This window comes from Chrysochloris asiatica, unplaced genomic scaffold (assembly GCF_000296735.1).
Source record: "Chrysochloris asiatica unplaced genomic scaffold, ChrAsi1.0 scaffold00022, whole genome shotgun sequence".
In the NCBI taxonomy this organism is placed as follows: domain Eukaryota; kingdom Metazoa; phylum Chordata; class Mammalia; order Afrosoricida; family Chrysochloridae; genus Chrysochloris; species Chrysochloris asiatica.
In genome coordinates, this window is record NW_006408540.1 from 19999966 (window position 1) to 20024536 (window position 24571).

The 24571-nt window shown below is 43.3% G+C and overlaps 1 protein-coding gene across 2 annotated transcripts; it reads left to right on the forward strand.

The window, feature by feature from the left end:
• Positions 1-319: 319 nt before the first annotated feature.
• Positions 320-21540, forward strand: SLC25A30 (solute carrier family 25, member 30). Of its 2 annotated transcripts, XM_006837622.1 has the most exons (10): positions 320-336; positions 3581-3645; positions 5292-5439; positions 9162-9256; positions 10042-10127; positions 14671-14766; positions 15414-15538; positions 18424-18562; positions 20018-20098; positions 21492-21533. In XM_006837622.1, exons 2-10 carry the CDS (start codon positions 3582-3584, stop codon positions 21531-21533), a joined length of 876 nt encoding a protein of 291 aa, XP_006837686.1. In that variant the 5' UTR covers positions 320-336; position 3581. The 2 variants fall into 2 exon arrangements, with proteins under 2 accessions (XP_006837686.1, XP_006837685.1); XM_006837621.1 differs by lacking the exon at positions 320-336 and having other exon boundaries at positions 3549-3645; positions 21492-21540.
• The last annotated feature ends 3031 nt before the right edge of the window (positions 21541-24571 follow it).

Genomic DNA, 24571 nt, shown 5'->3' on the forward strand with positions numbered 1-24571 from the left:
CTTCTAAAGGCTCAAGGGAAAATTCCATTACCTTTTAATTCCACCTTTCCGAAAACTCAACAACAGTAGTTCCAGTTGATGGTATCTACGCAAAAAGGAGCTGTAGTGGTGCAATGTGTTAAGTGTTGGGCTAACCCCAAAGTTGACCATTCACACCCACCAGCTGACCTGAGGGAGAAAGATGAGGCTGGCTGCGTGGGTACAGATTTGCAAACTCTGTAGAACAGGTCTTGTTTGTTTGCTTGCTTATATATACTAAAGTGAATGGATTTGCATGTGTTTCTTGTCTGTGGGCATGAGATCAAATAAACTCGAATCAAATACGATTACACATCAGCTAGTGCGCATGTAAAAGGAGTCCTGGCTCTAGGAGCTGAGGGCCCTGGGACCATCAATGGAGAAGAGCGGAGAGTGGGACCCCACCCAGAGGAGCAGTGAGGCCTGAGACTGAGAGGATGATGTGAAGAGATGGAGTGGCTGGGGACTAGGGATCCAGAGTGGGAGAGGGGCCGTGTGCTGAGGACCGTGAGGGGAGGGCGGGCGGGATTGCAGGGTATACCCTTTGGTTGAGTGATGATGCATGGCCGGGATGGTAACTATGGCAGTGAGATGATGTATGATGGAAGGAATGTAAAACTAATGTTCCCCCATGTAGACTGTCACACAATACACAATAAAACATTGAGAGAAAAAAAAAAAAAAGGAGCCCTGGCAGCACAGTGTTTAAGCACTTAGCTGCTAGCTGACAGGTTGGCTGGCAGTTTGAACGGCCAGCGTTCTATGAAAGAAACATGTGGCAGTCTGCTTCCGTAAAGGTGACAGCTTGGACCTTATGGGACAGTTCTCTGTCCTGCAGGGTTATGGTGAATCGGAATGGACTGGGCAACAACAGGTTGAGTGCCCATGGAGGTCCTGTGAGGGCCTGAAAGGGAACATTTACTGCCCCCTTTTTTTTTTTAGCTTGTTATTGTGAATTGAGTGAAGGTTTACATTCAACAAATCATATACCTTATTTCATTACATGGATTATAATCCCTTCCATGTACTATCAGTTAACAGCATTTACCCCTATTCACTTTAGCTATTACAGTCCTCTGCTAACTTCCCTCTTGTTGTATATTGCCTGCCCTGTCACCCATGTAAACCTACCTTCTGGTCCATGAATACCCCCCAACCATCATAGAGTGTTTCTTTAATCAAGAGAACCTTTTTCTTAACTTTTTACATCACTGGTCTCATACACTATTTGCCCTTTAGTGATTGGCAAATTTCACCCAGCATAATGGCCTCCAGGTTCTATGTTGTGAGGTGTTTCACAAATTCATCATTATTCTTCAGCATTTTGTAGTATTCCATTGTGTGTGTATACCAAAGTTTCTTTAGCTATTCTTCTGTTGATGGGTATTTAGACTCTCTCCATCTTTTTGATGTCTCTTGTAGACAGCATATTGAAGGATACTGTTTTCTTATCCTTTTTGCTTTCTTTTTCTCCCATCTCATTCCATTCTGCAACTAAACACACTCATGAAAGCTTGTAAGTCAGCCACTTCATACCTTGTAGCCCCCCCGCACAAACCCTCATTTTGTGATAGCCAACATTTAATTTTTGAGTGTCTTTGGTTTTAAAATATGTTAATTCCTACAATAGATGCTTTATTTAGCGCAGTGATATGAGCTGTACTCCTGATTGGTTGTGTTGACTGTTCTGCTGTTGCTACTGCAGAAAACAAGAAGATTCCAGGTTTAGTAGAAACTCCCCCTGGGCGGAAGTTGTGGAACTCTGACCCCAGATTCTGCCCCCACCTCCCAGCATTAGTGGAGTAATAGGAGCGCCAAATCTGTTCACCTTCAATCACTGTGGTGATTAGTGGGGAGAAAATTGAGCCTGGTGACCAAAACAGAAGTTTTATGACTTATTTTGGGGTTCCATATGACATGGTATATACATTTTCTTTAGGGCTTTTATAGTAAAATATCATAAACTAGGTGCTTATAAGAACAGAAATGTACTGTCTCATAGTTCCGGAGGCTGAATGTCCAAATTGGCACATCGGTGAATTAACATGCTCCTGCAGAGTCTCCAGGAGACTCTCCCAGTGGCAGGAAGCCCCCCCTAGGCCTTGGCTTGTAGATGCATCTTTGCATGGCTGTGCTTCTCCTCTCTGATTTCTTGGTTTGGGTTAGGGCACACCCTCACAGGTACCAGAGGTTAGACTTCACTGCACCTTTTTGGGCAACACAATTAGATCCATAACACTGGTCTGCAACAGTTTTCCACTCTAGTGCACCTGAAGGATCCCCAGCATGCTGTGGGCTGGGTGTTATGCTGCTAACCACAAGGTTGGCGCGGTTCAAGCCCACCAGCCGTTCCACTGGAGACCGTTGTGGCAGTCTGTTGCTGTAAAGACATACAGCCTTGGAAGCCTTATGGAGCAATTCTGTCCTTTAGGGTCACTGTGAGTCAGAATCGACATGACCACACTGGGAATGCATTGGGGGGATGTGATGTCCCCTGTTGTTGTTAACTACCACTGAGTTGGCACACTGGAATAAAACACTGCCTGGTCCTGCCCCACCCTCAAGATTGATTGTGGATCTGACCCATAGTGTTTTCATTAGCTGATGTTTGGCTCATGAGCCCTTTCTTCCAAATCTGTGAGTCTGGAAGCTTCACTGAAACCTGTACAGACATCATCATAGCAAGACAGAAGCCTCTGCAGCCCTCCTGTAGGGACTCTCTCAAACAGTGACAAAGAACAGTAAAAATTTACTGAGTGAGGAAGGACAGAGAAAATAGTCTCCACTTCATGTCCCACTGAATACTTACACACATTTCAGGGTGGAGGCATAGGGACTGCTTCTTAAGGTCTGAATGAAAATGAGGACAACTGATAAGCAGGGGATATATGTGTGTGTGGAGTCCTGGTGTGGCACTGTCGGACAAGCACTAGACTGCTAACTGCAAAGTTGGTGGTTCAATCTACCAGCTGCTCCATAGAAACCCTATCTATGCAGGGTCAGTGTGAGTCGGAACCAACTCAAACAGCACTTAACAACAACGTATGTGTGTGTGTGGATAAAGAGAAATACAGTGCTTCCTTCTTCCTCTGTGTAGTTGGCACACCAGCCCCTACACTTTATCACCATACAAGGATTTTTTCTTGTGACATTAGTGATTGCTGATTTGGGATTTCAGTCATAGGGGTGCCTTGTCTTAAAAAGACAAGGTCCTGCTTGGAGATTGCTGCAGGGGTTGGAAGGGAGTTATTGTAGGGGTGGAAGGGCGCTGTAACAGGAGATAGGAAGGTTGTTGTAGGGGTAACAGGGCACTGGAGAAGGTGGAGGGGTTTCTTGCTGCAGGACAAGAGGGAGCATTGTTGAAGGGGGTGGATGTGGCATTGTGGCAGGGGTGAAGGGGGGTGTTGTAGGGGATAGAGGGCGGATTGTGCAGGGGGGTTCAATGAAAGAGTTTAGAGAACCTACCAGTGTGAGAATTTACAAGTTTGAACCATCTTGCTTTTGTGTTCAGGAAAATACCTGTGGGAGGCTATGTGTCCATAATCCAGAGGAGAAAAGTGAGAATGTCGGCCCTCAACTGGAAGCCATTTGTGTACGGTGGGCTGGCCTCCATCACAGCCGAATGTGGTAAGCAGCATTCCCAATGGGCTCACTCTACATGGAACCGTGTTTAAAATTTCAGGTCACAATTTGGGGTCTGCTCTGTTTGTAGTACAAGCACAGAATGTGTGCTTATGAAACAGGCTCAGAGTTCCACAGTTTTTCCTTACTTTGAGAGAAAATTGTCATTTTGGGCTACTTATCAGCAGTTTAGGATTCAAAGGTTAGTGGGCAGAAAGTTGAACCTATTGACCAGACAGATGTTTTATGACTCCTTTTTGGCTTACATCAGCCCCTGTGTCCTTGTCTTTTTGCCCACCTTGCCACCATGATCACGTTTGACCGTAAAGAGGTTTGAGATGCTCCCGGTCTCCCATAAGTCAGAGTTGTTATTTCTGCCAGTGCTCATTGTCGATAGTCTCCTTGTGACTTCCTCAGGTGGTTTCTACACCAGAGCCTTGTTGTCACTTTGTTTAATCCTCGCTCCATGCACTAACTCGACACATTTTGACTGAGCAATTGCTGAGAGCCAGGCGCTAAGGACAGGCTGGAACAACTGCCCCTGAGGAGCCAATGAGAACTTGCAAAGAGGTGATGGGACACACTCGGGCTTAGCTTCTCCATGCTGCTGGCTGTCCCACTACCACAAGGAATCCACTTCACTTTCTGAGTATGGACTTGATTGTATATTTGGATAGACTACCTGTAAGGTTCCTAGGTGGTGCAAATGGTTTGCAGTTGACTACTAACCTGAAGTTTAATATGGTTAGAATGTGTCCCATAGTACCACAGAAGAAAGCCCTGATGATCTCTGTCCAGTAAGTAAGATTACAGCCAAGAAAACCCTCTGTAGTTGCACTGTGTAACACAAGGCTCACGAAGAGTTGGAATTGTTTGCATGGCAGGGGTTGATTGGTTGGTTGTTGTTTTTTTCGTTTTGTATCTGTTACATACTATGTTAAGGATTTTTAGCTACAGCATCAAATTTAATTTTAGACTGTAAGATCAGTACTTCTTAAATGAGAAACATGGGAATCATTTAGAAAATGAAATGTTACTTTCCTTTGTTCATATGGAACCCAGTTTTAGCCATCATATATGTACAGAGGAGTCCTGGTGTGGTGCTGTGGAATAATGCGCTGAACTGCAAGGTCACTTTGAACCCCAAGGCTACTCCTCAGAAACTCTATACAGGTTCACTATGAGTCGGAATCGACTCAATGGCACTTAACAACAAAAATAACACTATGTAAAGAATGGTGGCTTGTTTTTGAATGGACTTTTCTGTTTGTATAAATCATTCCATCTGTTGGTATTTTTGACAGCAATACAGGCTTCTCAGATCCTGGGAGGAATAAGACTACGTGTATATTTCTATTTAAAAATCTAGAGAAATATGCATGCGTGCATATTTGTGGAATTATTTTTTTAACATCTTGGTTTTTAAAAAGAAAAAGTGCCTACCATTTCTTAATTTTGTTACTTGGTATATAAGAGGGGCTTCAAAGAGTTCGTGGAAAATGAAAAGATCATGGTATTTTTCAATGATGTTTTTGAAACCCTCTCATATTATAGTCTGAAAGTTTCCTCAGTTAAAAAAAAATGCACCACTACATATCCTATATTTTGTGGAACTTTATTGAATGAAAGTTTTCTTTCTTTACAATTTTAAGGTACATTTCCAATTGATTTAACCAAGACACGTCTCCAGATTCAAGGCCAGACAAATGATGCGAACTTCAAGGAAATTCGGTACCGGGGGATGTTGCATGCCTTAGTGAGGATAGGCAGAGAAGAAGGGGTAAAGGCACTGTATTCAGGGTAAGTAGTTCAGTGTTGATCCTTTCAAATGAACAGCTTTAGGACTAAAACTTCATGGAGAAAAAGTAAACATGTGAGATGTGTTTGAAAAATGCAATTAGCATTGTAGATTTTCCACTTTTAATTTCAGCTTTGTTTTTTCTAAATTTGTATTTTATGCAGCCAAGTTTTTGGTGCAACTATGCTTTAGGAGTTTTGGTAGCATAGTGGTTACAAATTGGGCTGGTAACCTCAAGGTCAACAGTTCAAAACTACCAGCGGTTCCACAGGAGAATGATGAGGTGTTCTGCTCCCGTAAAGATTTACAGCCTCAAAAACCCTGTGCAGAGTCTATGAGTCAAAACCAACTCCACGGTACTTAACAACAAATGCTTTTATTATATTCAAGTGCAGATCCATAATACAAAAATTACATTGGTTTTTAAACATCCTGTACTTCAGTTTTTCTCTCTGAAAACAGCCCTTCCTCTTAGATGGCCCACAGGTTTTGCCCCAATGACGGTGTCCTCTGTAGGTAAGGGTGACAGTGAGCTCCTTTTCTTCCTTTCAGTATTGAAGAACGGTGTGCTGTGGGCACCATCAAATAGGAAAATAAGGCAGGCTCTACCCACATCGGAGGCCCTGCAGAAAGCAGAGATCCTCAGATGTCTAAGGGGACAAATGAAGGATGCTAAGACATCTAGCAAAATGAGAAATTACTGCCAACCCTAGGACTAAAGAAGGGGCAAGGGCAGGAAATTATGTTGCCTGAGCCCATTGAGGTGGGTGCCTCCTAGCACAAACACTAGTTGTGGAGAAGGCGTTGTAGTGCCAAGGAGAAGTGAGCTGGGGAGAGCAATCCTTCCTCCTCTCTCCTCCTCCCTGTCTGCTACTGTGGACCCCGTCTGGATGTCAGCTGGCCTAGGAATCTGATGTCATGTGTCAATGTAGCCCATAGCTGTTGGCCTCTCGAGGCACAGGGCTGGGCAGAGGGACAGATGGGCACTCAGCAGTACTCGGTCCTTAAGGAACTGTGGTTTCCACATCCCTGCAGATGTGCAAACAGGGATTGCAGTGGTGTCAAAGGAGCACTAGAGTCTGGTGAGGCAGGACAGTAATCGCAGACTTGGGGGACAGGGGGTGGGGTAGGAGGCTTTCAGGAAAACTGTTCTCTCCAGGAGGCATTGTTTCTGATCCTGAAGGATCAAAAGAGTTAGCCAAGTAAAATTCAGTGCCAACCAAAAAACCAAACCTACTGCATCAAGTTCATTCCAACACATAGCGACCCATCGGACACAGGAGACTTGCTCTTTAGGGTGTCAGAGACCATAAATCCTTATGAGAGCAGAGCCTCATCTTTCTCCTGTATAGTAGTTGCTGGAGGGTTTGAACTACTGGCCTTTTGGTTAGCAGCCCAACTATGTGCCCAGGGCTTCCGCATAAAATTAGAGGGAACCTGTAATTCATACTGAGCCAGTCATGTCTGCAGGCTTGACAACAGCGCAGGACATAGTGAGGAGGGTGCTGTTGGTGATGACCTGGAGCTGGAGCTGGAGTAGTGGTGAGTGGCTGGGACGTAGACAGTCTGTGCCATGCTATTATTGCTGTTGTTGTTGTTAAGTGCCTTCAAGTCGCTTCCAACTCAACACAACCCTGTATAGGGTTTCCAAGGAGCAGCTGGTGAGTTTGACTCGCCGACCTTGTGGTTCAAACTGACCTTGTGGTCCAGTGCTTTATCCCACAGCTCCACACCAGCACATCATAGGTTACAAACTAGTGACCCGTAGCCCCTCCCTAGCCACTAAAAATTTGTTAGTGGCTTCTCAGTTGTTCCATTATTTTAAAATGAGAGGTTGCACATCAAAATCCATGGTTTCAGCATCTCAGGAAAATCCAGTACTGAGTCCACGGCTGCATTTGCTTCTCACAACAGAAACTGGAGTCCAAGATACTTTCTCTGGCTTACCCAGACCTCTGCCCCTCACAGAGTGTATCTTTCACTCACTGGTGGCATCTGCAGGTCACCTATAGCATTGACATTTGCTGTGCTTACAGTAGGAGCCTCTGAGTGGTGCAAACCATTAATGAGCTGGCTGCTAGCCCAAAGATTGGAGGTTCGAGTCTACCCAGAGGCTTCTTGGAAGAAAAACCTTATGGAAAAACAGTCATTGAGCACCCTGGAGAGCAGAGTTTATTTTGACATAAATGATGTCTCCAAGAGTTGGAGTCAGTATATTGGCAACTGGCTTTGGTGTGTGCTGGATGTGCGTGTGCACAGACTTAGGATGGACAGAAGCCACTGGAGGGTTTTAAGTAGGGGACCAGCATGTTGAGGCTTCTCTTGTAAAGAGATGACTGCCGGCCATGAGGAGAAAGACTTAAAGATCGAATACACGGAGGACAGGAGAGTGAAGGTCTGGAGTGAGCTCTTGGTCTTGGGGATGGAGAGGAAGGAGACAAGGTAGAAGGCTGTTTCCAGAGGCGGACGGACAGTGTTAAGTAACCTGGTAGGTGAAGATGAAGTGGGAAAGGAGTACACAAGGCTAATGTTGAAGTGCCTGGGTTTGGTCATTGTGTAGATGGATGTACCATTCTCTGGCCTAGGAAACAGGAGGGAAGTATGGAGGACATTTCAGTGGTGAAATCTGGAAACATTTGGGAATGTGTCTTTAGCTCAGGATTACTTCAATGTAGGAGTCATCCATCTGTACAGCAGTGGAAGCCCTAGGCATCACTGGGCTTATCAGGGAGCCTGTGGAGTCAGAGAGGAACACCAGAGCTGCTGCAGAGTAAACGAATGAGGGGATGTTATGGTGAGGAACCCTGGTGGCACAGTGGTTAAGCACTTGGTTGCCTTTTGAACCCACCAACCATTCATGAAAGAAAGGGGTGGCAGTCGGCTTCCACCAAGATTACAACTTAGGTAACCCTCGAAGGCAGCTCTCCTCCGTCCTATATAGGACTCGACAGCACAAAGCGGCACAAAACACCAGGGACACTGCAGCAGATTAGGGAGGGGACGGCTGTGAGGGGGACAGGAGGTATTAATACAGAGACACCGATTGAAAAGGAGAGTCCCATGGAGTAGGTGAAGGAAGACCAGCTTTTGCAGTTGAAAAGGAAGAGGTGGGGAACACTAAAAGACTCAGGGAGTGTGAATGTGAATGACACTGGCTGGTTTTGGGGTGGCTGGGATCACTGGATTGGGCCTTATGTGGAGGCCTGTGTTTCTTGTGTTGGATCTTGAACTTGGTTCAGCATTGCAGTGGGCAGTAACTGGAGAGGAGTGCCCTGGACTGGGTCCCCAAGGGGCAGGAGATGAGTGAGTTCCAGAGCTGCAGTGAAAGAGTTCGGGATGCTTGCTGTGGGCCTAAGTGTGTAAGTGCTGGTGTCTTCAGAGAAGGAAACCCTTCTGAATAGTCATATCAGACTCCAGGTTCATTTACATTTTCATTGAGGATAAATAAGGACTATTTTGTAACTTAATCAACTAATCATTTGTGTACAAGTAACTGGCCCCTCCTGTATTTTTGTTGGATTTTGAATTTAAGAGCAAAGTTGGTGGTTCACACGCACCAGCTACTTCTCAGAAACCACAGACAGGGAGTCTGAGTCAGGAAGCGACACCATGGCATAATTTTAGCATCATTTGATTGAGGAGGGCAGAGCGTGAGTGTATCTCTGTGGCTGGGTCTCCCAGAGGATTCTAAGCGAGTTTGTCCCTTTGTCCATTGTTCTGACAGAATCGCACCTGCAATGTTGCGCCAGGCTTCGTATGGCACCATCAAGATAGGCACTTACCAGAGCTTGAAGCGATTATTTGTTGAACGGCCAGAAGGTGAGTTGAGAATTCCTACTCAAGTAGTTTGGGACCAGATTTTCTCCTACTTTGTGAGGACACTACTGTTTGAGGAGAACTCGTGGTGTCTAGTTTGAAATGAACAGTGCTTAAAGCGAGTCACTTATCCACTGAATTTCGGGGACCTAGTCAAGTCATGACTGTAAGGAACTGTCCTATTAGTTGGCCTCATTGTCCAAATAACTGGAGGATATATCATTACAGTTCTGTGACTTTAGGTTTTAAAGTCACATGAATTATTTTCCAGGAAAGCAGTGGATAATTTCTTAGAATTAAAAACTCGGCTCTCTAATACTCTACTGCCAGTTGGTTCTGTGACTTTGTTCTGATCCATAGACACCAGTAAGAGGGGTGAACAGGAGCTAAGAATCCCAATAGTGTTTGTTTTATTTTTTAATACATTAAGATATATCTCCCAGTCATTTCATAGAAGTTTATCTTTTTTTGTTCTTAATATGCCTCATTTTGGTTAGGATGGTCTGAATTTACATATAAAAGTGAATTGTTATCACAATAAAAAGTAAAAGCGTAGATGGTTATTCACTTTGATTCACATTGTGTTTATATCAAGAAATTTTGCAGAGTAACATCTCTTTAAATCAGCAAAGTTCCTCATCCTTTAAAAAAAATTACTCCACTCGTAAAATATCCATTTTTTCATTACCTTAAACTGAGCTAGTGGTATATAAATGTGTTTGAAAGAAGACCTACAAGAAGATTTGTGTACATAGCAGAGAGCTGATAATGTTAGTCTTTGTTTACAGATGAAACCCTCCTCATCAATGTCATCTGTGGAATTCTCTCTGGAGTCATCTCCTCAGCCATTGCCAATCCAACTGATGTTTTGAAAGTAAGCAGTGCTATCAAGCAAGCTCTTAAAGTCATATTCCTTATTTTCTGAGAAAGGCCTAGCAATGTTCTTCTTTCTCACTTACAGCCAAGAAACTCCCACGTAGCCGTTCTGCTCATTAACACATGGGGTCCCCCTCAGTTGCAGTCTGATAGCAGCGGGTTTGGTTCAGGTTCAAGTGTATGTGATTGGTTTATAGCTTCCATGCTTTGAAGCCCCTACGTTTTAAATATCCACTAGATCGATTTCCCACTGACACATGAGCTCAGAAGAAGAGCTCAGGTTTCTGGTAATTTAGCAAAGAAAAAATAGTTTAGACTTATGCACATTTGGGTTTCTTTTTTCATTGAAAATCTCTTGATTACTTGTTGCATTAAGAAACAAATGGGCTGCTATGATCAGATGGAAGCGATTAGCTGACCTTATTGAGAATACTAGGGATACCCCAAGCCCTCTGCCATCAAGTTGGTTCTGACTCCTAGCCATCTCGCAAAGAAACACGGCCCCACATTCCTTCCCACAGCTCTCGGTCTTTCTCACCTGGGTTCAGTCATCCATTGGCCACACCCCACTCACAGGTACGGGGTTCATTAGGGAAGTTAACAGGTTACGGTTAGGGTCAGAAATGTTCAGGGCACACTTCTTCCAGTCATGGCAGTTTCTTTGCCGTGACCACAGGCTGGCCTCTCTCTGGCCCTCAGCCCCTCGGCTTGACCTTTGCCCTGCTCCAACAAGGGTACTACAAAGCTCAGTTAGGGCTGCTGATAAATGCCCACAGGGCACACCACTCCACCCTAAGCCTCAGGCTGAAGGTACTCGGCTCTCTAGCTCCCCCAATGAAGTGTGTGGAGACACCCTACTCTGCAGCAAGCCTCCCTCCTGCCCAAAGTCACTCAGCTCTCCGGGCTCCATGGGCTGGGAATCTCCTTGCCTTGTCATGTGCTCTGCCTCTTGGTTCTGCTGCTGCTGTTTCTCTGCCCATTCTCTGGTGTCACCGCATTGTATCAAGGGGCTTCAACGCGCAGAGATCAGGGTCCAAAGGACGCACTTCACCCTAGCTTCTCTTCCTTGTTGATACTGAGTTACCCCTCCTGCTCTGAGATGACTTATTTTATACCCGCATTAGAGTTCCAGGATTTTACAATCACAATCCTGCCTGTTAATAGTTATAACTGAATCCTATCATCCTGCCTCCATCTTCGCCACCTGCTCTTATCCAGGCTCATCAGGGAAAAGAGTCACTGGGGTGGGAATTACAAAGACTAGGGCTAGAACAGCCCTGTTAAATAACTCACTGCTCTGCAAACTGTATGAACTGAGATTAATTCTTTATGGGAGCAGACAGCCCCATCATTTTCCTGCAGAGTGACTGGTGGGTTTGAACCACTGACCTTGTTTGTGGTTAGCAGATCAATGTCTAACCCACAGCACCACAGAAGTGGGATACAGACTCCTTAATCTTCTTTGGAATAAGGCAGGGGAGTCCTGGTGTGGCACTGTGGCGTAAAGCACTGGACCGTGAAGTTGGTTTGAACCACAAGGTCAGCAATTCAAACTCACCAGTTGCTCCTCGAAAGCACTTAACAACAGCAATAACAACCACTTAACTCATTACATAAAATAAAAGTAAGACATGAGTTACTTTTTAACTCTCTCAGGATATTTCTCTTTTTAATGTCATTCACCTTATTCCCCATTATTTAACCTTGTACCATTTGGTGTACTGTTGTGTCTGCTCCGACTCATAGAGACCCTGTATAAGGTTTAGTGGGAGCAGACTCGTCTTTCTCCCACGGAGCAGCTGGCGGGCTCTAACTGCTGACCTTGTAGTTCGCAGTCCAGTGCTTATCCTACAGAGAGCCGCTGTGCTCCCATTTGGTGTACTGAGTGCTTGGAACACAAAGTACTTTTAGCGAGCACAGTCTGGTAGGAGGCTCTGAGAGGCCTGGGATGTTCTGCAGCTTGTTAGGTAGTCTGCACCGCAGCGAAGGGGTAGCGTGTGTCATGAAGAACACCTACAGGTACCTTTGCCTGAATTCTCCCATGGACCGGGCGGGTGAGAGATGGAGGAAAATGCCCTTTCTCCTGTTCAGATCTTCACATAGCTCCTGCATCGTGGTGTATTTTCCAGTAGCTGCTCCTCGGAAAACCCTATACAGGGTCGCTATGGGTCGGAACTGACTCAACAGCACTTAACAACAACAACAAGGCAACAGCGGTGCCCTTTACAAAGTTGAAGAGGTCACTGGGTGGTGCAAAAGGTTCACACCTGACTATTAACCGGGTCTGGCACTGTAGGATAAGCACTGGACCGTAAGGTCACTTGGAACTGCCAACCACCAACCACTCCTCAGAAACATAACAGGGTCGCTATGAATTGGAACGGACTCGACAGTACTTAACAATAATAATTAACCTAAAGGAGTCCTGGTATGGCACTGGAGGATAAGCACTGGGCTGCTAATTACAAGTTTAGTGTTCAGATCTACTAGCCATGCCTCAAAAACCCTATACACGGTCGCTATGAGTTGGCACTTAACAACAACAAAACAACCTAAAGCTTGGTGGTTTGAACCCACCCAGTGGCACTGAGGAAGAAAAGCCTGGTAAATCTTTAGGAAAGATTATAACCAAGAAAAACTTATGGATCAATCAGTTCAACTCTATAGTACGTGGGGTCGCTGTGAGCTGGAATCACCTCTGGCAATGGCTTTTTTGTTTGCTTGATTTAAAAGTTAGAGGTAATATATTTGTTCCTTGTTTTAGTTTTGTAGGACTTCTATGAGAAGTTACCACAGAAGTGGGATCTTAAAACAACAGAAATTTATTCCCTCACAGCTGGTAGCTGGGTCCTGAGGCTCTCAGGGGAAACCATTCCATGCCTCTCTCCCAGCTTTGGGTGTGTGCCTGTTGCAAAAATAGGAAGCCTCAAGCATCCCTCCAACAATAGCACTTTCTGTGTCTCTTCTGGGCTCCATAATTCATTGCAGTGATCTCCTAGAGACAGTACTCACAGTTATGGGGTTTATTAGGGAAGTTAAACTTTTTTATAAAAGATTACAAAATAAACTTCTATAAAAGATTACAAAAACCATTTTTAATAAAAGGTTACAAAACAGGATCAGAAAATGTTCAGGGCACAGTTGTTTTGGTGAACTGCTGATAAATGCGACCAGGGCACACCACTCTACCACAAGCCTCAGCCTGAAGGCACTGGGCCCCAGCTCTGTGGCTCAGCAAACCTAGCTCCCCACTTAGGTGCCTGGAGGCACCCCACTCTACCAGCAAGGCTCCTGCCCAAAGTCACTCAGCTTTACTTGCTCCCTGGGCTGGGAGGCCTTGTCTCGTGCACTGCTTTGTCTCGTGCACTGGTTCTTGGTTCTGCTGTTACCACTCCTTTGGTATCACAGCTTTCTCTCCCTGGGTCGAGGAGGTTCAGTGCAAGGGATCTCAGGACCCCAACGATGCATTCCACTCCTGGCTCCTTTGTCCTTTTGATGGTAGAGAGATTCCTCTCACCTGTGATCTTGGTTTGTAGCCAAGTTGCTCCAGTCTTTGCCTACATCCTCCTCTCAGCACATTCTTAGACCAGGCCTAGTGTGGTGCTGTAGGATAAACACTGCACCGCTAACCACAAGGTAGGCAGTTCAAACCCACCAGTTACTCCTCAGAAACCCATACAGGCTGCTACGAGTAGGAACCAACTCGACGACATTAAAAACAACAAAGTCAAGATGATTTCATCTTGACATCCTTATTTCCAAATAAGGTCATATTCAGAGGTTCCAGATAAATATGAATTTGGGGGACACACTATTCAGTCTACTAAAAAACACACGAATCCATTGTTGTTGAGTGCATTCCAACTCAGCATAGCTATACATCCTAAACAAAAATAACATGCTAATTTTTTAGTGAGAAATCCCTTTTCATTCTTAAAAATGTAGCGTCACATCCAATATTATTTTTAGGTGAGAATCTGGGGCATGTGGGTCCATGGCCCCTGTGAAGGTCAATAGTAACTTCAAGTGAAACAGAGCGTGGCAGGCATCATGTGGTCACCTCATGGCCATCTCGTCTGCCTGCCTTTTAGTTCAGCTAATTGGAAATAGTTGTGGCTTGAACTCGTTTACCTATGCCTCATGCTGCCAAGTACACCAATTAATTAGACATTTCTAGAATTCCAACATTTGCTCACTCAATGTAGTGTATCATATAGGAAGATGCGTACATTTTACTTTCCTCCTCAGATGGCTAATTTTTGAAAATTGATTTCTTTTTGCTAGTTTATGAACTAGCAATATGCAGGACTCCGTGGTCTCTTGACTAGGTGATTTTTGAAGACTCTGGAGTTCCCAAGAAGCAACCCTGACGTGTTTAGTCTGCAGGGGCATGATAACTAATATCATAGGAGTACTTCAGTTACAGGTTTTTCCTGTTAAAATATTGTTAAGTGACAGATCAGATGATTTTCAGGGAGAGACGTTGGGGCAGGGGGATTGTGTGGTTTCCTGCTCATGTTGGTCTTTACAACAATCTGTAGATACGGATGCAAGCACAGAGTAACATCATTCAGGGAGGAATGATCGGCAACTTCATGAATATCTACCAGCAAGAGGGAACCAGAGGCCTGTGGAAGGTAAGCAGGAGAAAGAATCTGATGGACTTGGTTCTTAACCTTTTCTCACTTGTTTGTGAATTCATTTTTGCTATTTCTATCATTTTATCTTAATCCAAAAGTAAGGAAAGAAAGTAATATTTTCTGTTCTTGGAGATTCATTCTTCCATCATTTACCTTGCCTATAAAAAGGAAAGGTTCTAAAGTACATTGTGAATGATTCACATATGGGGACTTCTGTGAAGGTCGAGTGGAGGGTTTTATTTTTTATCTCTTTGGTTTCATGACTTTTCAGGGACAGCTGTGTTATCACACAAGCCCTGGGATGGACCGCCAGTTCCTAGTATTCCAGTGACTCATCGCTTTAGAGAATAGACCCTAAAGGTTACCCAGTACAGTCCCTTCATCCTATAAAAGGAAACCAGAGGCTCTGTGAGGTGACTTGTCCTGGCTAGGGTCAGATGTTTGGTGCCTGAACCAGAATTAGACTCAGGCAATTCTGGCTTCTAGTCCAAAGGTCTTTTCTACTCTGATGCTCTACATTGCTTTTCTACAAGCAGAAAAAGAAAACATAAACATTGTGAATAGTTTGTAATTGTGCAAGGCTTGTTGTAGGGAGAGTAATAACTACATATGTGAATCCTCCTTATTATTCCTCTTTCCCCCAGGGTGTGTCCCTTACGGCTCAGAGGGCTGCGATCGTTGTTGGTGTGGAGCTGCCTGTCTATGATATCACCAAGAAGCATCTGATTCTCTCTGGCCTCATGGGAGACACCATCTACACCCACTTCCTGTATGTATGACATTAAAAAAAAAATTACTGTTTTATATCTGAATGAGGTTAAGTAGAAATTTTGTAACAAATTTATGTTGTTGTTGTTATGTGCTGTGGAGTCGCTTCCGACTCATAGTGACCCAGCACAGGGTTTCCAAGGCTGTCAATCTTTACAGGAGCAGAAAGCCTCATCTTTCTCCAATGGAACAGGTGGTAATTTTGCACTGCTGACCTTGTGGTTCGCAGCCCGATTCGTAACCACTACACTACCAGAGCTCCTTAATAAATTTATAGAAATTGTAAAGAAAGTTTGTTATAAAAGTATTATAATCTCATCTTTGAAAAATTATAATATAGAAGTGTACCAGGAAAAAGTAAAAGTCTTTATTCTTTGTTGTTGTGAAGTGCCGTTGAGTTGATTCCAACTCATAGCGACCCTGTACAGGGTTTCCAAGGAACAGCTAATGAGTTTGAACTGCCAACCTTGTGTGTGAAACCAACTTTGTGGTCCAGTGCTTTATCCCACAGCACCACACCAAACCTACTGCCATCGTGTAGGTTACGCCTCATAGTGACCCTATATGAAGTTTCCGAGACTGAATCATTACGGAAGCAAACAGCCTCATCTTTCTCCCGAGGAGTGGGTGGTGGGATTGAATCAATAACCTTGCAGTTAGCAGCCTGACCCATGGTATCACCAACAGTTATCTGTGTATCTATGCATATGCAAACATGTCTATAAATGTATTTTACATGTACTTTATTACACAAATAAGATCATGCTTTTGCGTTCTCTTTTTAAAATTTAATAATATAGTCCAGATACTTTTTCATGTTATTAATATGTTGTTTTCAAGTGCTGTCAAGTCAGTTCTGGCTCATAGAGACCCTATATAGGGTTTCTGAGGAGCAGCTAGTGGGTTTGAACTGCTGACCTTGTGGTTAGCAGTCCAGTGCTTATCCTACAGCCTCACATCAGGAACTTATTTGTATATGTCAGTATATACAGAATTGTTCATATATTATTTATTTATTTTAAAGGCAGAATATTTTTTTTTAATTGGACTTGGCTTTGATAAATACTGACAACACTGCAGACATTAATAAAAACAGATGGTAAGCAAACAATCCTTGCCCGCAGTCAGCGAACTTCAGAGAAAACATATAAGAGTGAAAAGACGGACTCAGTTTTTATATGCTTTCCCACACTAACAGCTGCTTCCATGTTTCCTCTTCTCTTTGTTGCTTTCCATTTAGTCAAATAAGATAATAAATTTGTTAAGTCAGATGCCAAATTGTACAAAATTGACCAGACCTATCTGGGTACAGGAGGTTATCATTTTATAAAACACTATAATTTAAGATCACCAGCGGTAACTGAATTATTTCCTTCTTGGGACTTCTAAGTACCCCTGGCAATTTTACCTAAGAAAATAACAGGCATCAAGTAGGAAATTGAGTGTTCTCAATTGTTTTCTTTATGTGATATTTCATATTGTGTGTATGTTAAGAGAATGAAAAAATTTCCTCTTTTGTTGCCAAAATATAAGCACTGGTAAAATAAACCACAGAAAACCTGTTCACCTTACTTACAAAATGGAGTTAAGTGAAGACAGAGAAGGACAAATAGAATCCAAGAGAAATTCATCCTGGCTAAAATTTCACAGGCACAATTTTGATAGGAGGTGTGTTCTCATGTGACATTCCCACTGTACCTCAGAGTAGACACTGGTGCTGTGCAGAGAGGTTCTACCACAGTCTGGAGAACAAATGTGCTATTTTACCCTAGGAATGTCTTGCTAAGACGTTGTAACATCACTGGGTTACACAGCATAGTGACAATATGATCCATTTTTAAAACTGAAAATAAAACAAAACAAAAGTTAGAAAAATAATTTGACAGAGAATAATGAAACATTTTTTTCAAACACAGTGAAAAATATTTAAAGAGGACTGTAATTTTTTCGTTTTGTTCATTTGTTTTTAATGGCTACAAATTCTCATGCTGTATGGATATATCAGGAGTCTGGTGTGGCACTGTAGAATTAGCAGTGGACCGCAAAGTTGGTTTCAATTGCAAGGTCAGCAGTTCAAACTCACCAACCATTCCTCGAATACGTTATACAGGGGTGCTCTGAGTCGGAACCGACTTGACGGTACTAAACAACATCATAGATATATTATCATTTACTTATTGCAGGGGGCAGTTTTGCCCTTTTGGAAACATATGGCAATGTCTCGAGATCATTTTGATTGTTACAACTTAGGCAGCTTGCCATTGGCAAGCCTGAGAAATCCATTCTGGGTTCACTCGTACCCAGTGTGTTCTGTGGTAGTCCGGTGAAACTGAAAGTTTAGACCTGTCATGGGCGTTAACAATGAGAAAGTCTTTAAGGATAATACTGGAATCACTCGCATGCCTCACAAAGTTACGACTCATGATTGGTGGCCCCGTGTATGCAGAGTAAAACCCTGCTCTACAGGATTTATTTTTTGGCAGCAAACTTTACAGAAGTAGTTTGCCAGGCTTTTCTTCCTCTGAACCTTTAGGTTAACGGCTGATGACAACCATGCTTGTGCTGCCCAGGTTCCTGATGCCTAGAATTTTAATATTAATAGTTGGAATTTTAAGCTACTTCTAAAATTCTTTAGAGGACATTCCTTCTTGTTTCCATACTTCTGTGGCATTTCAGAACCTCAAAGATATTCTTAGTTGTGGCTGGAGTTTCTTGCCATTGTGATCAGTGCTGGTGTGGAAAACATTTGTGCAGCTCTAGGTCTGAACCTCAAAACTGGCCCACTTCGTCCTGCCAAGTGTCATTTTAGTAGTTTTGCAGGAGCTTCTTACCTGCCTCTGGGAGTGGTGGTTGTAGCTTATGTGCCCATTGGTATCTTCTTCGTAGTTCAAGTTTCACCTGTGGTCTGACTGGAGCCCTGGCCTCGAACCCTGTCGATGTTGTGAGAACACGTATGATGAATCAGAGAGTCCTCCGTGATGGCAGGTGCTCTGGCTACACAGGCACCCTGGATTGCTTATTACAGGTGAGAACATAGGTCTGTGGGGTTGGGAATTCCTTTTGTAGCCTATTAACTTCCATGTTACCCTCTGAAGAGATTGTTTTCATGATTTACTTGAGGACACAGATTTTGGAGTAAGAAAAACCTGTCCCTTGTAAATTGTTTGACTCTGGTCCTTTTCCTCATAGGATTACTGTGAAGAGCAAGAGAATGCCTAAAAAGCAGTTAGCATGGTGCCTGGAATGGAGTGATAAGGGTCACTGTTAGGAAATAAGTACATTAAGTTAATCCTCAGTGTTCTAGTGGATTGCTCCAATCCGTTTCTGGAGCTCAGCCACAGTTGTCTTCATTCATCATGGTTTATGGTTTTCTCTCTGTTGGGTCATCTTTGAAGTCTTTCTGACCTTCCTTAAAACACTTGATCCATCTAAAAACTTGTTTTATGTGGGACAACTTTCTCGTAAACTTGTTGCAAAGCTTCAGTAATTTAGGAAGATGTCCACTTGAATTTTATAAAACTTTTCATGTTAGACCTAACCTCAAAATCTTTTCTTCTATGGTACAAAAACTATCCTTTTTTTGGAGGGTAGGGGATGGGAAAACACCCTGATGAGATTAATAATAAGTGTATTATTGAGAGAACTTGTTGGCAGCCATCCACTGATTGCATGTTTAAGCACATTTTGTTTGGAATAAACCCTTGCATGTATGACCTAAAACTCTAAAAGTAATACTTTTTGAACTTCCCTCATGTTTATGAATTTAAATGACATGGAAGTTGTAATTCAGCCTAATTTCATTCAACTACTGTTCATGTTTTCTGTGCGTGGCATTGTTTAGCATGGAGCTATAGTCTTCCATGTAAGGCCCACCGTTTTTTAAGACAGTCTGTCCAAACAGGATTTTATTTTCAAGAGGTGATCAGTCCAGCTGTTTTTTGTTTTGTTTTATTGTGGTAAGAGTACACAGAGCAGAATATATGTTGGTTCGTAACTCTTTTACATACGTGACTCGTTGACATTTGTTGAGTGCATCGTGTTGTGCAGCCATCCCCATTCAGGCAACTGCCTCTTTGTACAGTGTCCCAGCACCAGTAAGAGCAACTCAGTACCCTCTAAATAAGTGGCATCATAGCATACTCGTCCTTTTCCGACTGACTGATTTTAGTTGGTATATTGAGTAAAACAGTATGAGTCAGAACTCCATTTCTCTTTATGCTAGAGGAATGTCCTGTCATGTGCAGTTACTACATTTTGTTTATCCATTAACTCATTGGTGGACACTTAGGTTCTTTTTGCCTTTTGGCTGTTGTGAACAGTATTACAGTGAACATTGGTGCACAAATTTGCGTTCTCACTTTCAGTTATATATGCCTGGGGTTGGGATTGCTGGGTCATATGTTAGGTTTATGTTTAACCCACTCATTATTAATGCATTTGACACAATGGGACAGTAAAGTTAACTTTTTTCTCCTAACAGACATGGAAGAATGAAGGGTTTTTTGCTCTGTATAAAGGGTTTTGGCCAAACTGGTTGAGACTTGGTCCTTGGAATATCATCGTATCCTTTTCTGTGATGGTGGTGGTGGTCATGGTGTTTGGAAGTGGTTGGGGTTCCGACTCATAGCGACCCTGCACAGGGTTTTTGAGGCTGTAAATCTTTACGGGAGCAGAAAGCCTCATCTTTCTCCCGCGGAACAGCTGGTAGTTTCGAACGGCTGATCTTCAGGTTAGCAGCCCGATTCATAACCACTACGCTACCAGAGCTCCTCTTTCTGTGATGTTATGTTGTTGTTGTTAAGTGCCACTGAGTCAGTTCCGACCCATAACAACCCTGTATAGGGTTTCCAAGGAGTAGCTGGTGAGCTTGAACCGCCAACCTTGCAGTTCAAACGGCTTTGCAGTCTGGGGCATTAACCCACAGCGCCACACCAGGACTCCTTTTCTGTGATAGTTGGACTGAAAATAAAAAATGTAGTTAAAAGAATACTGTTTCTGTAAATTATCATTTTGTTAGTTAAAATTTAGAAGTAGGCTCTTTTGAGTTCCTCTGATTCTAAGAAGTATCGTCTCAGTTTCTTTTTTAGGAACTAGAGTCTCAGTGCTAGGCACTAGTGTTAATGATGGTGCTGTTAGAGGTTAATGCTGTCAATAAGAAGACTCTCAGTCTGCTCTAGCAGCTTGGGGGTATTTATGATTTCAGAAAGAGACAAAGACTGATTACATATCCCCAGCCAATCTTGAGAAGGATGTGGCTTGGCAATCATGTTGTAAAATGCTTATTTTAGAGAGTGAGTGCCTAAGAGTAAACTAGAAGGAGCTTCAGAATCATCTGAGTGATTCGCACTGCTTCCTGCATTCTCCTGTGAAAGGCAGGAAGGAGCAGCGGGTTACTAGATGTGGAAGAACTGTGGGTGTGCACCGTTCCTTTGGTTCTCTTTTTCTGCTCCTCCTTCCCAAGGATGGCGATGACCCTGGAGGAGAGCTTTTCTAGGGCTTGTTCCCTCCTAGAAACTTGTTGTTGTTGTGAAGTGCTGTCGAGTCGGTTCCGACCCATACCAAAAATCTTCCTGCTCCAGCAAAGTCACAAAAGCTAGTCATCTGAGAAGAGACTCCCAGAGCTGGGCCTAGGTGATTCTTCTATCTCAGCTCTGATTTTCCTGTTGGAAGCTGGCTGGCCTTGGAAGAGGTCATGGGGAGATTCTTAAGGTGGTTTGGCATGAATCCCCTCCTGTGTAACCATGATCCTGCATGTGGTCTGCCCATACTTCCTTGCTAGTAGATGTGCTCTTTTTTGTGCTTGTTGTTGTTGTTGTTGTTAGGTGCCATTGATTCAGTACTGACTCATAGTGACCCTATTATGCACAATAGAGTGAAACACACTTCCCAGTGTTTTTATGTGTTGGAATTACTAAGATGGCATTTTCTGTATCAGCCTTAACCAATAACTACAGTTCTTTGTGACATATGAGCAATTGAAGAAATTGGACTTGTGACAAGCCACAGTCTGTGTGTGATCCCCTCTGAAAATGCTGATTTCCAAAACAGTACAGCCTCCTGTGTTTCACGCTGCTTTTCACTGCTTGGATCCTCGCAGATTTCTGGATGTGAGCAACAGACAGCAATGGGGTTAGTTCAAATTGCTGTGTTGGCATTGGATATGCCTCATCAAATGTATAATAATATAGACAACAGCATTCAAGCACTATTCCTTACCATTGAAGTGCCCTTTCCATCAAAGATAACATTTGCATATTTCTGCTCAAGAAAACTTACGAGAAAATCAAGAGCTGTAGATGGCTTCTTCCCAGGAGATTAGGTCCTGATGCATCTCAGCACTTGGTGGAGACCCTCAGGCTGCTCTGGAGAAGTTCATCAGAACCGTGCGTGGATTGGAGCCCAGAAGCCTCTAAGAGGTGTCACTGTTGCTGGACTTCTGGGGGCTTGCTTTTGCTTCTTGTCTGCTGAGGAGACAGCACACGTGGAGACCTGGACTTCCCAACACCAGGTGTAGGTACAGACAATACGGGAAACCAATCTTTGGAATATTGCACTGCGTTTTAGTTTCCTATTTTGACAGGATCTTTCACTTATAATAAGTGATTCTAATTCTAAGCCTTTGTGAACTTGACCTTTGTGAGGAATTGTTACAAAGTATTGATCTCTAACCTCATTGTGTCATTTGTTGGTTTTGAAGGTGGCATGGTGTTCTCCAACAGCATGGGTTCTGATAGTAATTTACTCCGTGACTAAGCAAAGCTTATTAGCCCATCTTGTTTCTGTTGACCGAGGCTCAAATTAAGAAAATGGTAGCACTGTGCCCCTTTCACGATGCCGATGCAGCCAACATGATGAGTAAGTGTGTTTACTTCCCACGGTCCTGTAGCTACAATCCCCTGTAAAGTGCATTTAGAAGAATCATGTCATCGTGGTGTTCTCACTGCCCTCAGGAGGGAAGCCCTTGGGGAAAAGCCTTGTTGCAGTAAAAGCCCTGTGTGCGTTAAGATTCCCATATGCTTTCTGTCAACCTGTGGCTAGTGAATTGGAAAGTTGATATTTCCAGCTTTTCAGTTTTTCCTTTAGATCATGCCACAGTATGTTAAGATATGTCCGGTCTTGAGCTTCCTAGTTAGTTTAGAGGGAAACTACGTTTTAAAAACAAATTCTGCAGTGCCTCCATTTCACAGTAAATCTTTAATATTCTCTTTCTTTTAAAGACAATGAGTATAAATTGTTCTCCCTCTTTCTAAACGGCAATGCACTCATTGCTAACCAGTAGATTAGTGGTTCAAGGCCATCTAGAGGCTCCTTGGAAAAAAGATCTGGTCCCTTTACTTCTGAAAAATCTGCCATCTGAAATCCCATGGAGCACGTCTGCTCGGACACATAGGGTCACCATGAGTTGGAGGTGACTTGGTAACAACTGATTTGAATTTTAGTTTTGGCCTCAGAGCCCCTGGGCTTTGTACTTGTAGAAGACAGCCCCAAGAAAGTGAGTAGATTTAGTTGGGTACCTTCAGCTGTACCCATTGAGAATAACATTAAACATGTCCTGCCTGGGGCTTCAGGACAGACCACTTCTATAATACATGCCGGACAAAGGGCTACCTTTTGGGGCTCCTCCCTCCACTGAGGCAGAACAGGAGGCAGGCAGACTTGGGGGACCAGGAGGTTTCTCCATAGTCATTTTCACTTTTGCCGCCTTTATCAGTGCTTCCTTTGCAACTAAGATTGATTTTGGAGGGGCTGGGGGTGTTGGCAGGTATGCCCAGGTGTCCTGGCCTGCTCTCCATGGGCTGCACCAGTGCTGAGTTCATCAGCCTTCAGTCCTTACACTAAGCCCGTGTTCAGAGACCCGCAATTTTGTTTTCTCACCAAAGCATTCCATTGATGTGGACCGTGGAATCAAGGCTTTCTGTCTCCAGGCTTTCATTTTCAAGTTCTTGGAATTTAAACGACATTGCTTTTCATGAACCTTTCTTGTGTATATTTTAATGTAGAAAAAGTTGGGTTTTTTTTAAAGTGTATATGTAACTTCTAAAACAGTAGAAACATCTTCATTGAAAGATCAACTGCCCGGCCATATTCATTATATGAGTTTATTCACATGCTGTCCATACTCCTACCAAGATGAGATGAAAGGCAAACCTCAGTGTAAAACTTGAGCATGTTTTATGACATTCATATCTAACATTGCTCCAGCTTTGGTTGAGGCTTACTAAGTACCGTATAAAACAGAACCCTAGCCTCTGTTTATCTTCTTCCCAGAGGAGTACGTGCAGTTCTGGGGACTTCCGGAATTACAGGACTTGGTCCCCTTGTTTTCAGGGCTGTGAGCACAAGGCTTCTTGCCCTCCTTTTTGGATACTGCGTAAATATGGCAAAAGGGTTTCTAGTTTTTATACTCAAGTTGATGTAAATGGTCTTGTGTAAATTGCTTGTGGGTTTATGTAACCACTGATGCTAAATGTTGCTGATCTGTGATGTAAAAAATGGCTCTTGTCCTGCTATTTATTCATATGCTTGAGATAGTTTGTGTTATATAAAGAGTATACATTTTTCATAAGCCTTTATGTGTAGAGTTCTTTATTTAAGCAATGTTGGACTATGTGATGTACACCTTGTTTCATTTATTTAATAAACTGGAGTAATATATAAAAATAAAATATGATTGGTGGTTATTTCAGATATATGTTGTTATTAAGTGCTGTCGAGTTGGTTTCGACTCATAGTGGCTTGTGTATAGGGTTTCTGAGGAGCGGCTGGTGAGTGTGAATCACTGACTGTGCAATTCAAACCAACCTTGTGGTTCATTGTTTATACTACAGCACCAGGCCAGGACTCCTGCACGTATATTGTTATTGCTTATTGCCGTTGAGTCAATTCTGACTCATAGCGACCCTGTATAGGGTTTCCAAGGAGCAGCTGGTGGGTTTGAACTGCCGACCTTGTGGATAGCAGTCCCGTGCTGATCCTACAGCACCACACCAGATATATGTTGTTGCTGTTAAATACTTTCCAGTTGATTCCAACT

Bases quoted from the DNA above. Each gene is read 5' to 3' on its own strand.
- SLC25A30 (XM_006837622.1), top strand. From the start codon at position 3,582: ATGTCGGCCCTCAACTGGAAGCCATTTGTGTACGGTGGGCTGGCCTCC. The intron at 9,257-10,041 runs GTGAGTTGAGAA...CTTTGTTTACAG, and splicing joins ATTTGTTGAACGGCCAGAAG to ATGAAACCCTCCTCATCAAT. The intron at 20,099-21,491 runs GTATCCTTTTCT...CAATAACTACAG, and splicing joins TTGGTCCTTGGAATATCATC to TTCTTTGTGACATATGAGCA.